Source organism: Phaethon aethereus (genome assembly GCF_964289735.1).
Source record: "Phaethon aethereus genome assembly, chromosome: Z".
Taxonomy (NCBI): Eukaryota; Metazoa; Chordata; class Aves; order Phaethontiformes; family Phaethontidae; genus Phaethon; species Phaethon aethereus.
This window is the reverse complement of record NC_138577.1, coordinates 32,961,100-32,979,920: the sequence shown is the minus strand read 5'-3', so window position 1 is coordinate 32,979,920 and position 18,821 is coordinate 32,961,100. Positions and strand designations below refer to the sequence as shown.

The window sequence follows — 18,821 nt, the reverse complement described above, 5'->3', positions numbered from 1 at the left end:
CCATTAATTCCAGAGCTTTCTGGGCTACTTCAGAGGCCAAAAGATGCATTTTAGTAGTAACACATACAAAATTTTGCACTCGATGAAGCAAGAATTCATTCTGAAATAATTTACTACCTACCATGTAATTTCTTCCTATAACTCTCAGTTCTTTACAAGTGCTTAAAATCTGGATGCTCATGAAGACCTGATTTTTTTTTTTTATCTCATGGTTTAACTGTTATGTTTTAAAAAAAAAAATCAAAATGTTTTCCTCTTACATGACATTATAGGTTATCCAATACTCTTCATAGCTGTCCATTTGGATACACCCACTGATCAACTTTAAGTCGTGTTAAGAACATGAAAAAAGCCCCACAAGTTTCTAGCCAATGAGAAATCAAGAGTGTTTTATTATTCCTGTGGTAAATTTGATCCAATCAACAACTGCAGTTTCTGCCTATCTAAACACACAGACACACATAAATACATCCCTTGAGGTTCTGTCCTAAATATTTTCCAATTTTGTCAAATTAGAAGTCCACTAAGTCAACCACAAATACATCAAACATACAGCCACGTTTTAACACATAAAAATGTATTGCATCTCACAAAAAAAATATGATAATGACAAGATAACACACTGCAGCTAAAATACTTGCATATTCTTACTAAAAATAGTTCCTATTCTTTCCAAAATACTGCGAATTTATTCCCCATTTGTTTCAAAAAAATCTCTAAGTTATTACAAAGTTGGGGGATGGAGAGGGATCTGCTAATAATTCCTAAGCAACATGACTTACTCAGCTGAGTTACTCAAAAAGGAATTATTAAAGCTTGTTACAGATCATGAATTCAACAGACTACCTCAAATTACAAAACTAGACAATTTTAACCTTGCTATTCAGGATTTTGTGAGCTTATAAGGTGGACTTACCTGCACACAGCAAACCAGTTAGACCAACTTCTCTTCTGCACTACCTCAATAGGAATGATGCTTCATATACTCATCAAGTTTTAAAACATACTTTGGAAGGAAATATTTTTTATCATAAAATCTGCTGAGGTCTTGTCTAGTCATATTTTTCCACACTGTGGGGATGCAAATAAAGTTTAAAATACTTACTTGGGATACACTGGCTCATAAAGATACTTGTCTCTTGCTGATGGGATTTCAAAAAATAAGATGTATCCATTTGCAGTCTGAAAGAAAAACACTGATAAGATATATATCTATCTGCATGAGTAAAAGCTATACAGACCATTGTGATTTCTATATATGTCTCATATATTGAACACAAATACACACTCATATCAAGTTTCAGCTATATTTAAAAACTGTGCATTGAAATTCATTCTAGGTAAAACCCGTACAAGCCCTTAAAGCTCACTGAATAGATCACTCGGCAGAAAAATGGAAAAACACCACTGTTGATGTATGTGACCAGCAGAATTTACCTCCGATTCACATAAATATATAAAACCTAGCAGCTACATCAGATACTTAGAACCTGGGCACCTAATTCCCATCAACAAAGAGACTTAATGCAAAAAGCATGTAGTAGAAGGTAGCAAGCCTTCAGAGCAACACCTCCATATTGAACACATACGGACACTACAGAGTGCAAAGAAGCTAGGCACCGCATGGATGATGCTGGTCATCCAGGTAGTTTTCAAAAAACCCTCATGTCATGCAGTATCTTTAGATACCACAACACCTTTCCAAAAATCTTCCGGTGTCTGAAAAAAATTCTACTACAATTCAATCCCAACTCATATTCTGTCATTCTGGAAGACTGACTTCTAACTATAACGTTATTTGGAGAACAAATATACATTATTTATTTATCAGATGTTCCAGTCATGACTAGAAGCTGATCCAATGTTTGTATAAGCACAAGAGAGGCAGATGACCAGTAAGGTTAGTTGTTCAAAGAAGTATGATTTGTTTAAAGCACAAATTTATCCTTCAAGTAAATCAGCACAGGCACTTTGGCTAAACAGTTTTTCCATCCGATCATTTTAATATGGGCTGGGCATGTACCCAAAGCACTATTACTGGAGACAAGAAGCACTGAAACGCGTGGTTTCAAGTTGCTTTGCAAGGCTGGTTTCCCCTTCTTTGAATAAGGGAAAAAGTAACACTCTTTTCAGTTTTTCAGTTCACACATGCCATGTTTTTCCCTAGCCAAACATTTTGCTTCATCATGAAAGAAATTTGTTTCAGCTTCAGAGTCGAAGAAACACGATTATTCTCATTCAAAGCCAGTATCTTTCTCATGCAAGAATAAAATCTGAACCACAATGGTGAGCTTGAGATGGGCTGAAAATAAATAGAAGCTTTTCTATGTGCAGTAATACCATGAGAAGGTATTATGTGGTAAAAGAAACGTGCTCATTTCTAACATCTTTACAGGTTCTTTTCATTACATCATTAAATATTTAACTTGTAAGTTATCTTACCCTGGAAGAAAGAGTAAAACAATACTGTGAAGAGTCTTTATACTGATATTAAGGTACAAAGGGCTTTACTGAACACTATTCAAAGCACAAAGTTGCTGTTGTTACAGGTTCATTTCTAAATAGAACCTCAAATTCCATGAAGAGATAGATGAAATGCAGAAGCATTCAACCACACACTTCTTGCAAATGGATCATATTCATTCACATATGTTTCTACATTGCTTTAGAAATGTCTGTTGCAATGAAACTTGCTAAAGTAACCACCACTGTCATCTGTTCCCTGATCATTCTCATCTCTGACAGTCAAAAGTATAAACATTCAGCACCTTGCACAAGATTTCACTACATAGTTTCTAGTACACTACAATGTCTAATACAGCTCTGCCTTAGCTATGGAAATACACACTGAAGAGCTGTCTGTATCAGAGGACAGCCTGTAGCTGTAGGGGAAGGATTAAAATGCCTTGTATACTTCTCTGTACTGAAGATCTTGACCCAATTCACAAGTTTAACTACTAGAATTAGCTAACTTGGGTATACGTACTAATCTAGACAAGATACGAAATATTTTCCAGTAACACTGGAAAGATTACAAATGGAGCAATATGAGAGAAGAAACTACAACACATCAGGGAAAAAAGAAAATCAGAGTATCTGCTAACAGTTTAGCAATAGAAGATGCTGGTAGTAAAAGTTAGAATTGGTAGGGGACGATGACAGTGTGAGAAATGCTGAACTTTAACTGCATACCATTAAGGCTACTTGAGGTATTTTATAAAGCCTTATATGCTAGACCAAAGTTTGCGTCCAGCACAAATAATAATTACCTCAAAGCATATGTTGCAAAGCGATTTATTTTCATAGAGATGCTCTGAACACTCTGGCATTCAGAAACAAAAAACACTGCATATCACTGCTTTAGTGGGTATTAAATCCAGACTAGCCTCCCCATCATTGTCATTAAAAAAAAAGTGTATGTAACACTTGGCTAATAAGTACATACTATGCCTTTTGTTCACCCTCTTGAAAACAAAGTACAACATAATTTTATTATTACATAAAACTACTACAGTCAAGAAACTCAAAAGCACAGGTAATAACAGGTGAGAAACTAAATCACCTAACTCAGCTTTCAAGCTAGTATTTTAGCTGTATCACAGGACTTCAGTAATTAACTGAAGTTAATACAGATCAACAAAATTAGTAGTACAAACTAATCTATATTAGATTCTGACATCATCTGCAAAAAAGAAAACTACCCATTTAGCTGCAGAAATACTTGAAAGTACAGTAACTGAACTGGCAGAAATTGAAGTTAGTCTGACCCTCAGCTGCACCATAAGGTCTCTTGAGCAAATGGATCCAAACATCACAGAAAAAAACAAAATATGTAAAGTAATTCAATATAACTATTAAAATATCTTCTGAAATACTGCATGAAGGTATGATTAAAATGTGTTTGGATAGTTTACTTGTGATGATATGCTGTATTATAAAATTGAAGAATTCTTTTTTATTTGTAGTAAATGTTACAGAAGACTCCTTTTTGCCTTTGCTGGTAACTATTAGCATTTGCTAATATAAAATGAAATATTGAAATATAATAATAATATTATATTGAAAATACAATCTGACACTAACAGAAATACTTTACTGCATTGATTCCATGAGATCCTTTCAGGTGATTTAAACATTCTAAACCAACTACTCAGAATAGTCGGCCCCTGCACTGCACACAAGAAAATGGGAGCACAGGAATTTTAGCTGATTTAGAGTTCTGATGATATTGGTAGAGACACGAACTATTCCATAAACCATCTGGTATTTTCCACTAAGATAACAATATCTGATTGGTTTAAAAACTACAAAGCATTACGCTTGTTAATTTAACCACAAAAGATGGTTTATATTAGGAAATTAAGCCGGTGTACCAACAAATACAGTAGCTGTTATCCAGTTTGTAATCCCACATAATCAACTTAATTATTTCATTATTTTCTTCTGCATCTTCTCACAAGAAAATCTTAAATACAATAGCCTTGATTTTAAAAGCTAGAAAAAGAAAATTCCACAACTTAACACCTGGTTCTAATGTAAGGCCTGACCAACAAGTCACCAACAGTATCATTGCATATTCTGACTCCTATAAACTCTACCCCACCTTTGCTTTGTCTACCTTGTACCTCAAATAAATTTTTATGCTAATGCTGAAATAGTAAGCACAGCACCAGCTACAAAGCAAGATTTTATTTCCATGTGAGACAAGATCTCATCTTTTCCTTTAAGACTCTTAACAGAAGAGTCTATGTATCACTGTCCCTTGTTTCTGTGCTCTCACTGCCTTCCTTTTTTTTTTTTAAACAGCAGAAGATACTGCACCTTAATAAAGCCACAGTTTTATCCTCTTAAGACCCACCTTTCTGAAACACCTGTAAACCCTATTTCATATAATCATAGAATGGTTTGGGTTGGAAGGGACCTTTAAAGGTCACGTAGTTCCAATCCCCTTGCCATGGGCAGGGCTGCCTCCCACGAGGCCAGGTTGCTCAAAGCCCCATCCAACCTGGCCTTGAACACTTCCAGGGAGGGGGCATCCACAACTTCCCATGTTCCAGTGCCTCACCATCCCCATAGTGAAGAACTTCATCTTTATACCTAATATAAATTTACCCTCTTTCAGTTTAAAGCCATCACCCCTTGTCCTAACACTACTTTTTACAGGGGCATGTAAGCCCCCTTTCTTGTAAGCCCCCTTTAAGCACTGAAAGGCTGCCATAAGGTCTCTCTGGAGCCTTCTCTTCTCCAGGCTGAACAACCACAACTCTCTCAGCCTGTCCTCACAGGAGAGGTGTTCCATGCCTCTGATCATTTTTGTGGCCCTCCTCTGGATCCTCTCCAGCAGGTCCATGTCTTTCCTGTGCTGAGGGCTCCAGAGCTGGATGCAGGACTCCATGTGGGGTCTCATCAGAGCAGAGTAGAGGGGCAGAATCACCTCCCTCAACCTGCTGGCCACACTTCTTTTGAGGCATCCCAGGATACAGTTGGCCTTCTTGGCTGCAAGCACACGCTGCCAGGTCACTTTGAGCTTCTCATCAACTAACAATTCCAAGCCCTCCTCCTCAGGGCTGCTCTCAATCCATTCTTCATAGCCTGTTTTCATGCTTGGGATTGCCCCAACCCTGCACTTGGCCTTGTTGTAACTTCATGTGGTCCGCATGGGCCCACCTCTCAAGCCTATCAAGGTCCCTCTAGATGGCATCCCTCCAGCATGTTGACCGCACCACACAGCTTGATGTCTTTGGCAAACTTGCTGAGGGTGCACTCAATCCCATATCCATGTCCTGGACAAAGTTGTTAAACTGGTCTCCACTTGGACATCGAGACATTGAGCACAACTCTTTGAGAGTGACCATCCAGCCAATTCCTTATGCACCAAGTGGTCCATCCATCATATCCATGTCCCTCCAATTTAGAGATGAGGATGTCATGCAGGACAGTGTCAAATGCTTTGCACAAATCCAGGTAGATGATGTCAGTTGCTCTTCCCTTATCTACCAATGCTGTAATCCCATTGTAGAAGGCCACCAAATTTGTCAGGCATGATTTGCCCTTGGTGACCACCAACACAGCTTCACTAATCACCTCCTTATCTTCCATGTGCCTTACCATAGTTTCCAGGAGGATCTGCTCCATAATCTGGCCAGGCATAGAGATGAAACTGACTGGCCTGTAGTTCCCTGGGTCTTTTTACCCTTTTTAAAAATGGGAGTTATGTTTCCCCTTTTCCAGTCAGTGGGAACTTCACCAGACTGCAACGACTTCTCAAATATGATGGATAGTGGCTTAGCAACTTCATCTGCCTCAGTTCCCTCAGGACCTGTGTATGCATCTCATCAGGTCCCATGGGCTTATGCACCTTGAGGTTCCTTAGATGGTCTGGAACCTGATCTCCTACTGTGTGCAGTTCTTCATTCTGCCAGTCCCTGCCTTTGCCAAGAGGCCAAAGTCTGCTATCCTGAAGCCCAGGGTAGTGAGCTTGCTGTGAACGCTCCTTGCTGCCCTAAGGATCCTGAACTCTACCATTTCATGGTCACTGTAGTTTCACATTCTGCAGCAGACCATCCTTGTTTGTGAAAACCAGGTCCAGCATAGCACCTCTCCTTGTTGGCTCCTCTGTCACTTGAAGGAAGTTATCACCAATGCATTCCAAGAACCTCCTGGATTGCTTATGCCCTACTGTGTTGCCCCTCCAACAGATAGTGGGGTAGCTGAAGTCCCCCATGAGGACCAGGGCTTGTGAATGTGAAGCTGCTCCTATCTGTCTACAGAGGACCTCATCCGCTTTGTTTTCTTAGTTGGGTGGCCTATAGCAGACCCCCACTATAATGTCACCTTTATCAAGCTAAGTATGCTTATGTCACCTAACTCCTCAACTGTTTCGTTGATTCACATGTCTTTAAATTCCCTTACTCTTTGTGACCAGATTACTAAAGTAATGAGATGTTGGATCAACCCTAGCCAATATATCTAAACGTTGTTTTAATACAAAGAACTGCAGTTCATTCTTCAGGGGGAAAAAATGAATGAAAATTACTAAAGAAAGCTTCTATTATCCAAAAAAACCTTGGTGCTATTACATATTTTCACAAGATAAAGATAAATTAAATGTATATACAATCTCCAAGTTTGTATAAGCACAGAAATTAGCAATACAAAACTTTCTTTGCAATAGTTTAACCACAGTTAGAAGAAAAACCCCTACTTACTGAAACAGCTATCATGGTGCTGTCAGGCCGCCATTCTGCTTGTTTATAAGGTCCAAACTGAGACGCTGCTTTTGATAGTTCCTTGTAGCTTACAATTAATACACTGGGCTGGAGGGAAAAAAAAAATAATTATATCTTGTATCTAGAAGGAATGGGATATTTGTTATATTGTGATATAACTGTAAACAACTCTGTTTCCTTAACAGCAACAACACATTCACGTTGAAAAGCGAGGTTGAAAAATTAGTGCATATTTGACAATGCATTACACAATGGTGCTTTTAATGCAGAACTCCTGCCACACTGTCATTCCTAATCTCACTCTTTAAAACCCATGACATTTAAATAGAGTATTTCATGTGCCCAGAAAGGAGTCATTACAGAATACAGAAGAAGAAGTTTCAATTTAGACAAAGAGTGACTGATGCTTAAGTTGAACAAAGGCATCTGAAACAGGCTCCTATAATGAACAGAACTGTCAAATTAACTAGGATTAAATATTCTGCACAGAGTATTTTGTACAATCCATTTGCTTTGTTTCTACTAAATGGATGGGCCATTGTATTAAATATAGAATGATAATCAGGAAGTCTGGTTTATATCTCTTCAAGAAAAGGTTGCCAGAAATTGTGCAGAAAATCTACCTCTACAGTTTGCTGAAATGATTTTGCATATGATAAGATGCAACCATTAGCACCTTTCCTCCTGGGAATGGAGAAGAGCTTTGGGGTCACAAAGCCCAGACAAAGCTACCATAGGCACTAAGTCTTCCTTCCCCTTCATGAAAGCAGTCGAGAGCTGTGACACAAAAACTTAACAGAAAGTTACCTTTCCTTGCTCCAGTGTTTAGAAACATTTCTTCCTCCTTAAATATATTTAAGAACTGTTTGTACTTTCTTGCTCTTGAACCAGTAATAGCTTTCAGCCTAGACAGGTATTCCCCCTTCTGCTGCCCTCCACCACTGGGACAAATATGTGCATATATGTTGGTTAGATGACACCTGTACTTCCTCAGTGTTCAGTTAAACTAACTTCAGTTAAACCACACTTAACAAAGGCTTCCCCACAACGTCATAACAGATGCTCTCCCTAGAGATTTGGAGACTGATCTTAAGGCATTTCTGTGCTTCACGCATTTTAGCAGCAGGCAACAAAAAGTATTAGAAGCTCATTAATGCACAATTTTCTTTCTATATTGCTACTCTTACAGAACATGACAGTATTTATACTGGAATTTCTTGTGATATTTATGCACCAGAAAGCTGCCATTACACTTTAGAACCTGTATAAAATTTATACAAACTAATTTCTAGACTGATCTCATTTTGTGTCTTATAGATGAGGACTAAAGGAATTAACATTAAGAGTGCAAGCAATCATTTTTATCTTTGTGCAGTTTAAGTAACTTCTTTTCTTATGAAAAAGCAGACCCACCTCTAATTCAATAGGTCACAAAGGCTACTTAGCTAATGGTTAAACCATAAATATTTCACTGATACAATATACTGCCACGTACTCCACAAACTCAAAATCATTATTTCCTATGTCAGGAAAACCTTAACATACAAACTTTATCCGCCTGTTAACAAGCTTCCCACAGAAGTGTGAACTGCTACAAGGTTAACAAAGCAAGAAGGGCTGCTTGCTACCCTGCTCTGCTCATGCAAGAGAAATGGTCATTTTACAGCTGAAGTCATTTATTACGTCTGACATGCCCAAAGGTGTATAATAGCACAGGAGTATGTTCTATAAACAGGAATATATCAGCCTAATTTTAATTACTTGCCCCAAGCACAGTAAGCCATTAAACACACATTTTAATAACAATAAGGGCCTAGGTTAGTACAATACTTTTCTTTGGTTAGGTTCAACTCATAGCCTGTACACAAACAGTAGGGATTTAGATTCTAAATGTAGTGACACAGAATTTTGCCTAAATCTTTACATTTGTTTCTGTTAGAAAAAACAACTCTCCATTGTTAGCGTCACGAAAACATGTTTTTTCCCTCTCCATACTTCTGCATGCAGCTACTAAAATTATAGAGAAATCTAGTTAAGCATAACTAACGAAACATGCACACTGTCTCAAATAAGCCAAGATATTGATCCTCCCTCTTTATAATGCTTAAAATCTGCTTCTTGTAAATATTAATGGTAGAGCCACAGCTTTTGGAGAAACTGGTGATTACGGAAACATAGCAAGTGACCTAACAAATAGAGTTAAGTTTAAAAAAAACTTAATTTGTTTACAGAACAAAAGTAAACATCTTCAGTTCTTAAGAAAGAAAGAACTGAGTAAGTAATTCTTTAATCAAACTGCAACTTAAAGCTAGCAAAAGCTTCCCAAAATAGATAAAAAGCATATCTCACATTTCACAACCTGCTGCAGAGAAAATCTAACATTTTGATATAGTACATTTTGCCTCTCTGGAGGAATGTAAGGTAAGGCAGAACAGAAGCTGCCACTTACAAACACAACAGCAGATGTACACAGGATAACAAAAATGGTGAAAAGAAAAAAAAAAAAGGGTTGAAAGATGACCTTAAAAAAAAAATTAGTAGTATCATTACCACAGAGTAAACAAATTCTCCAATGCTCTAGTTAATGCTACTGAAAAGAGAGCAACAGAACCTCTTGTTCCCACAGTCAAATATACTTTATCTCCTTCCCTTCTTATACACCATTCAGCTACCTTGGCTACCTTTTCACAAGAGCACTTTCCACACAAGCCCTTACTCCGAAATCTTCACACTTCTCAACAATGCCTTTTTTGCATAAAACATGCCTTTTTTACAGATGTGAGATTATGACAATGTTCGCAAGAGACAGCTGAAAGCAAACGTGTTTTAAATGACCAATACTGAAACTGAGGAATTGCACTATTTATAAAACAGTAGGGTAGCAAGCTAGCTTCATGAGCAAAGATACCTAACTCAAACTACTTTAAAACTCACTTTCGTTTCATTATCAGTTGTTGTTGTACAATAAGAATTCCTTTGGACTTTCCACTAAGACAGATGAGCTTTGCATCAATATCAAGACAAAATACCTAAGCAAACAATTTAAGAAAACACCATAAAACAACATGCAAAACCAAAACCATGGTGAAAACAGTTTAAAATTGTTACTATTTTACTTAATTCTACTGAACCAAATACACCATCTTTCTCTTTTCCTATTCTTAAGCAATCACTATGAGCAGCATAAGTAGTCTCAGACCTCTGAGCCATATAAAGTAGTTTTTACAAAGAAATCTATCAAGATATGCAAACCCTGCAGGCAAATACTCTCAGCAAGCTTCGACATAGGATATTACCACTTCACTCCTCTAAACACAAACAGTCCAGCACATTTGATGTAAATACAAATCAATTAGACATTTCATCCCTAAAGATGTGTGCTTTGAACAGGCAGTCTTTAAACAGGACAATAGTACAGCCCTAAAGAGCAGCCCTCGCAGGAGCAAGTGTCTGTCCTAATTGAGATGTTTAAAGGGCTTCGAAGAAAATGATACATTAACTAACTGGAGAGAGGTACAATCATTGTTTGACAGAATACAAAATAATGAAAAAAAAAGAGTTTTCCTTAATTTGGATTCTGTGGTTTGACTACTGCAAACAGTCAACATAGTGACAGACAAACTATCCATATAGTGCATTTAACACATTAAGTAGGTCAGCAAATACAATGGAAAACTACTGGACTAAGTTTAAGAAGTAAACACGTAACAGCATGTATGTGTTCAGATACTGAAACTTCTTAGTGCTCCTTTATTTTTAGTTGCTCTCTTACCATTAATTCACTTGAACCCAGAAAGAAAGAGAGCAAAACAGGAACACTGCCATGTATAGTCACCCAAAAGATTAGTAAAACTATGAAGTAAAACTCTTGCTCGGGCCTGTAGATGTTCCTGTACGACACCAGCAGCCCCATAATTTTTATGTAAAACAAAGAAGTAGTTATTAAAGCTGTACTAAATATGAACAGCAAAATCATATCCTTACCTACATTCTAAGAATGTTGCATCAAGCAGTTGATACAGTCATACTCAAATTTTTATGTAATGTAAAAAGTCATTTTTTTAAAATACTGATAAAGTTGCACTGAATCCAAATATTTCTGCCCAAATAACACCCAAGAACATTGAGAAGTTCTGAACTTTTTGCATGGCCTATCCATAGCCAACATGTTCAGCTCTGAACTCCACTTTTGATTTTTTTTTTTATTGTCACCATAAATCCAAAGTAACTGGAATTTTAAACCCAAGTAAATTTCACAATCCTTAGTATTTCCTTCTTTCTTTTAAAGGATTCTTTAAAATAGTGCCACCGATTCACTATTACTAATTTACTTTCCAAATAATTTTTTACATTTAATTATAGCTTTCAGATCCTTAATATCTGGAAGACTAGCAGTCTTCTCACAACTGTTACATCTAGGAAGAATATTCTTGTATTTGCTGAGAGCTTGCAAGAGTATTAGTAACTGACAACAAGGTATTATGTATGGGTTTGGGTTTTTTAATGGAACGTCAATATAAGAACCTGATGGTAGATGGCACGGCCGTAGATAAATGTCAAAATCCTAATACTCTCATCTCTAACAACTCAGTATTCTAGACATCAAAAATTAATCTCATTTAGAATCAACAGGCAATTTCTGTTTAGTTTTATAAAACAAATGCTTCAATGCTTTATTAAGCTGTAGGCATAAATCAAAAAACATGCTGTTCTGATGAGCTTAGGATCTAAGTGACAAAGACAAGGCTGGAAAAAACCAAAATAAAATCCTGGTGACACTGTGCACTTTGTCATTGAATGGTCTGTGCTCCACTTTAAAGGCTGAAGATTTGTAAGCTTATAAAGTAATAAACCACAAAGGTTAGATGAAGAAAAGCATGCATGCATGAGGAAAATTCATTAGTGAGTGAAAAAAAAAAAAGATAGACCACAAAAAGACATTTTGTCAGTAACAGAGATACAAGATAGTGATAAAACAATTTCTACAGGATTAATTATAAAAGCGTAACTCCTTTAATTCAGATTAAGCAGCTGGAAAGCTCAGAAACAGCAGACGATCCATCAACAAACACAGCAGACACAGTTCCCAATACTGTGCTTCACGTAAGCTACTGTGAAAGAGTTCAAAAAACCAAAGTGCATCAGAACTGTCAATCACTACCTCTGCCAAGTGAAAGTTTTCAGTTAGCCTACTTGCTCAGAAATGTTGCCAATAAGAAGGGACATATTCTATAGACCTTTGCTGGTCCTCAGCCCCATGAATTGCCAAGTGCTTAAATTTGGATTAAATGGAATTGTATGTGATGGAGAATAGACTCTCTAACCTCATCTCTGATCTCATACTGACAAACCACTCTCTTATATGCAACTAATTGTACAATCAAAACTCATAACCGAGGATGCTTTTCCCTTTATGCCAGTAATTCTGAGATGTCTTTCAGGGGTCATCTATTTTATATTAATACAGGAGATACTGAAAAATTGGTACGGTCTACTGAATATTCACATGATGATTTTACATTTCACATGAAAAATCCAGGTATTTCTTATTTATTTAATTATGTAACCACAAATACATCTTTATAATAGAAATAACATCACAACTATCACCGTTATCAACATACAAAAAGAAATGGCCTTCTCAGACAAATGTCTGATGGATATCAGTTAAGAGAGTAGCATCTCAGGGGTTAAATTACTAAGGAAAAAACACAGCATAAGAGGCAAGACATCTTAGTTTACATTGATGCTATCTGTGTCATATTGTTCGCACTAGACAACCATTTACACCATTATCAAGATGTCTGCTGTCAATTTTGCAATCAAATTTCACATAAAAATGCTACAGAAATTGTATCTAATCCTACCTAGGAAATGGCCATGTACAGTAATTCAGTAAGTTATTCTGCCTACAGTTCTAAGATGAAAGCAAAATCCTGAAAGCATGGTGAAAACATAATTATTTTTTTTTATTAAAGGTGGCCATTAAAAGAAGATTACAAAAACAACCGCATACAGACATAGCATACAGTCATAGCATACGGACATCACTTCTCTAAACAGAAGCACAGTCCCCTGTTTTGTCCTCTTTGTTTAAATAACATGTATGCTTAGATTTAAAGCACATACCAAGCTCAATTCTAATACTGCAACAGCTAGACAAAAAGCACATAAGAGTGAGTTATGAGAGCTCTCTGAACATAGACTTATTCAGCATTTAAAATGAATAGAGATTATGTGACAATCTAGGATTCTGACATGCATGCTTTCCCATAAGCTTATAGTTCATTTAGGTGATCTGATTCAACATCAGATCATCATTAGAAAAAACAGTAAAGTTTAAAAACAAGGGCAGATGTAAATCATAAACCCATAATCATGTAGGTAATTAAGTAATGCTCCTCAAAATGAGTAGTTGAGGCAAGCTACTCTTTGCTTCAGAGATCTTACAAAACTGGTTTTGACTGGCACAGTCATAGCAGATAGTCCAACAACCTCCAGGAGTTTTCATTAAATATTCAAGGACAGTACTTACTCCTGTCATTGCCACATCTGCTAAGATTAAAGAAAGGAAATACTGAACTATATTTATACATATAACTACGTCATCAGTCTATTCCTGTTGCTCACAATTCACTCTTCAACACTTACAGGGGGAACTCCACTCATCTATCACATCTCCTTCCTCAGTTGCATACACCTGCCCTTAACATCTAGAGCCCCATGGGTGAATATCTAGAATTCTCTGTACTGCCCCAAGCTCTTACTTCATGAGGTAATCAAACCAATTTAAAATTAAAAGCCACTACTGTTAAAGGAGTAACACCTTCAGCAAGCCAATTACAATGCTCCTTTGATACCTTCATGAGCGGAAATAAACAGGTTTCTATTTGTTCAGTAAACTGAACAACTCTGTAAAAGCCATCACTAGTCCACTGTAAGAGCCACTAAAATACAGGTGCAAGCAGGGAAGATCAAGACACTTAGGACTGCACAGATGCCTGGTGAAACCTCACCTTTAGTTTCCCACTAAATCTATTAAACATCAGTTGCCCCATTTTAGCATTTCAGAGAGTTTCTTCCGTGAATTAAAGTTTCTCATTTCCCACCTTCAAGCACTTAACACTACCAGGATGAAAAGAATGACAAGCTTTCCAATACAGTCAATGAAAACAGTTTCATTGGCTCTTACTGTCAAGGAATTTTCTGAGGTACCAAGACCGTAAATTTCTTCTGATTTAAGAAAAACTGGTCTCCAAAGTAGGATGCATTTAATACAAACCATTGGTGTGCAAAAAGAAAATATTTTTGTACCATTAATAAATGAAGTGGAGAATTTAAAATGTATTTATTTCAGCTTTACTTCATTCTTTTTCAAATTCTGTGTTGTGTATACTTAGTAACATGCATACTAGTAAAGTAGCACATGCATACAATTCATAAATAAATAAATGTATACATATTGAGGATGTGTGCTCAAAAATCTTTCACCAATACTGGTGCATGATCAAAACATTCAGGACCTTTCTATCCACAATACAATCCCTCCCTACAAAATAACATCTAAAATAGTCACGGACTTTTTGGCTCAAAAACGGTAACACAATTCCATCTGTTTTTACCCACAACACTTACTCCAGTTTCTAATCTTAACACCCATATTGTTTCCAAACCAGAAAACAAACCACACTTTGGGATAAACCTTCCTTAGTTCCATTAGTTCTTAGCACATTGTAGGTGAAAAGGAGCTTTAAACATTACCACCTCACTTGAAAAACACACATACCAAATGTAAATTCACATGCCTGGAGGTATTTCAAAGGTGCCTCTGTTGTTGAAAAATACAAAACAGAACTTCACCAGCTTCATCACCTCATTCTTACATGAAATCTTTCACATATAGTTGAGATAGTAATAAGCCTTAACAAGAATATCAGCCTGAAGGCTTTTCTACTTCCAGAAACTGCATTAGTTCAACCTGACCAGAACTTAGCCTTGTTCCAAAGAAGATACTTCTGACAAACCAAAAGTTTTCTAGAATGCAATCATTTTAGTTTGTTTTATAAAAGTCCAACATATGATTTTAAGCTTCACCTTCAAAACCAACCAAACAAAAACCAACCAAACAAAAAAACCCCCACCCCCAACCTCAGCCATATACCTAAAAATAATGTGAGAGATTCTCTTAAAAAGGCCTTTAACAGAAACCTTTGTCTTACAAGATTTTGCTAACAGCCAGGTGTCCACAGAGGTGGTGAGATTGTAACATACTTCTTAGTCTAAGATCAGTCAATGATCAAGCCCGGCAATGTCAGCACCTTCCTCAAAAGCACCCATTACATACTGAATTAAAGTGTATTTAAAAAAATTTAATATCCTGTAGGTTTGCTCAACTTTTCTGCATCGAGTGAATTCCTTTAGTGCTCTGCAGCCAGTTATACAACAATTAACATTTCAAAACAAGTCCAAGCACGTAAGTTAATGAACATCATCTTCAGGAAGAGACCATAAAGTAAACTACATTCTAGACAACAGGGCTCATCTTGAGAAGCATTCTACAGGCCGGTTCTTTTTTTATGTATTTTCCTGGAAGACAAGATCAGTTGTTGGACGGACTATAACTGTAGGTTTAAGAACTAGCAAGAGCTAGAAGAGTGCACTTTATCTACACTATGTGCTGCAAACCGAAGAAAACAGAGACCACATGATTATGCTCACACAGCATAGTTACTGGGCTTTTATGTCCTAATTGGATATTTGTTTAAGTTAAAAAAAAGCATCAGCACCCCACCCAGAAACTCACGAACAGCCATGCAGAGCGCAACACAATGTAAAGCGATAAAATCTCAGCATAACATAAAACAAGATTTTAAGGCTATGACTGTCATTTGATACCTTTCAGTATCAGCTTTCTAAAACTGGATTGTTAGTTTTCTCCTGTAAGATGAGACGAAGTCTATAAATTACCTGGAGTTGGAGATATTTATAGACAGATTTAGGGTCTAACCTAGGCAGTATTTAAAAGGACCCAGCGTCATCAAATCAAACTGACAAACAGCATTTTTGTTACCACACTAATTCAAAGTGAATTAAGACCAAGGCACTTCATGTCAGTTATTCACAGTCTCAAACTGGATGTTGCTAGAGCAGCAACTTCCATGCAAAAGCCATGACAATTCTTCTGTTTAGGGCCGCAAAACTTTTAAACTTTTTTATGAAAAGAAAAGCTTGTGAAGTTCTGTGTTGTATTACAAGGAACATTATGGTCTGTTCTGTGTTTTGTAAAAAACGTCTTTCATATCTCTTACATTCATATGTTCTTTTACACAAAACACAGGACATATGAAGGCAGAAGACATGAAGCATGTTTGCAAAAAAAAAACATTGCTACAAACAGTCTTTATATTAAGCTTATGCACTATTTAAAGTCAAAGTAAAAAAAAAAAGAATTTGTTAGAAGTCTCACTTTCAGGAATAACAGGTGTTAACTCCAAGTAGATTTATCTTACATATTTTCTTAACACTACATTGCTATCAGTAAACATCGTCGCTTAACTGCTCTAATTCACAAATAATGATGTGTTCTGTAAGCTAGAGCTTACAATCCTTGCAATCCTTACAATCCTTAAAGTTCCAAACTTTACAGCCCTTTCTGGAAGGAAAAAGCACCATTTTACAGATGAGAGGGCTTTTCAGCTGGGGGGAGCGGGGCCCGAGGGCCAACAGGAGGATGGATACTCACTCTGCAGAACCAGATGCTTAGCTGAGATGGGGACAGCACTGCGAAGAAAGCTCTCTGGGGATCCGTCTGGATGTGAAGAGGTTGCTCCAGGGACTCCAGAGGACACAGCAGTCTCTTAGGCCAGCCGCTGAGAAAATACATGGCTGTAGACTTCCCTCTTCCCGAGAAGGGGGCTCTCAGCTTACTCTAGCCTAGATGAGGGGCGGCGGGGACATTAGCCGAAGGAGAGAGGCAGGAGGGCTTGCTGCCGGCTCGACGGCCTCCGGACGACACGCTCTGACCACCGGCCCGGAGCCGACCATGCATAATCACCGACGAAGCGACGGGGCTCCTTGCCTCACCACCACCGCCCGCACCCGAAAGGGGGGCGGCTCAGGCCTCCCCGCCGCTGGGAGCCGCGGGCCGTAGCCCCCAGCCGCCACCGGTGCCCTCGCGCGGGCGTGGGGGCGGGGAGCGCCGCAGCCGCCGAGAGCAGAGGCGGAGGCGAGACCGGGGAGGGGCGAGAGCCAAGCGGACCGCGGGCTAAGGGAAGCGGCGGGGGAGACGGCCGGTCACTGCCCCAAGCGGGCCCGCGGGAGCTGCGGCGGCTGCAGCGGCGGCTCCTCCCTCCTGCGGGTGCCTCGTCCGCCCGCTCTCCGTGTCGCTGTCGTCGCCGCCGCCGAGGCCTCTGCCGCCATCTCCCTCCTCCTCCTCCTTTTCCCCCCGCTACGGCGTCTAAACGCCGCAGCCCCGAGCGCGACGGCGGGCCCGCGGCGGAGGAGGGGGGGGAGGGGGGGGAGGGGGGAGAGGGGCGGTGCCGGGCGCAGAGGCTCCCATTGGCCACGGCAGAGGGACCGCGCGGAAGTGACGTCAGAGGCGTTTACTCTCCCACCCCCGGCCCCGAGAGACTCCGTGTCAAGGTTCCGGGCGAAAAGGCGCGCGCAGGCGTAGGAGGCGGGGCGGGAATGGGCTCATAGGCGCATGCGCAGAAGGGTGGGGGCGGAAGTGCGGGAGGGGTGTTTCCCTCAAGGGTGCTGTCCGCTACTGCGCTGGGGGGGATGGTAGGGGGTCTGGTGGCGGTCTGCGCACGCGCACCTGGGTGTTGGGGTGGGGGCCTTTGGGCGACATGCTACCGCCCCTCTGTGACGGGTCGTGGGGCTGTCCCCCTCGCGAGTAGTCGGTGAGGGGCCAGGCCGCTCCTCCGCCGGCCCGCCGTCACAGCACGTGTCGGTAGAGGGGTAAAAACCGCTCCGGACAGGCAAGCCGCGAGGCTGCGGTGCTCTGGTAAGGCTCCCGCCGGCGGCGGTTGGGCTGCTCACGCCTCCCAGCCCTGGGAGGCCCGGGCCTGCGTCGGAGCTTTTGCACAAAGTAGGTCCCTTTCGCACCGGGACTGCCACCTGGGAGGTGAAGAGGTTGGGTAGTGACAGAGGGGTGCCAGGGAGGGCTGCTGTAGGTGATAGAGACAAGCCTGGGTGAGAAAGACCTGCAGGTTGCCAGCATGGACGTTGCCATTGAAGCTGTGTTTCGGGGACAAGATGAGCGCAGGCGCAGAGAACAAGTTGCTCACGCAGTGTGAGCAAACACTTCACCCGTGTAATGAGTTGGATCAAGGATCTGATAAATCTGGGGGACAAAAAAAACACAACCTTTTTTTTTTCTAGGCCATTTTTCAGTGAAGACCTGTTCTTTAATCTTGTTTCCATGATTGCCCAAATTATTCCACTCACACATTATAGGAGAGAGCAGGAGCATGTCATGTGGCAGATGAAAAGTAGAAACTAAAGCTATAGCTTTAGATGTGTGATTAAGGCTTGTTAGTGTCCTCTTGTAATTGGAAAATAAAAGGAAATGGGAGAGAACTAAAGATAGAT

General features: G+C 39.5%; 1 protein-coding gene across 2 annotated transcripts in view; it reads right to left on the bottom strand.

The window, feature by feature from the left end:
• RIC1 (RIC1 homolog, RAB6A GEF complex partner 1) overlaps positions 1-17,112 on the bottom strand; it is a gene marked incomplete at its 5' end in the record, with an annotated part of 50,419 nt that extends 33,307 nt beyond the window's left edge. For both annotated transcript variants that reach the window (XM_082012882.1, XM_082012881.1), the window contains 3 exons: positions 1,106-1,182; positions 7,209-7,316; positions 16,972-17,112. In XM_082012882.1, coding sequence (XP_081869008.1) covers positions 1,106-1,182; positions 7,209-7,316; positions 16,972-17,112 — 326 coding nt within the window. The remainder of the gene's footprint in view (positions 1-1,105; positions 1,183-7,208; positions 7,317-16,971) is intronic.
• Positions 17,113-18,821: the final 1,709 nt, after the last annotated feature.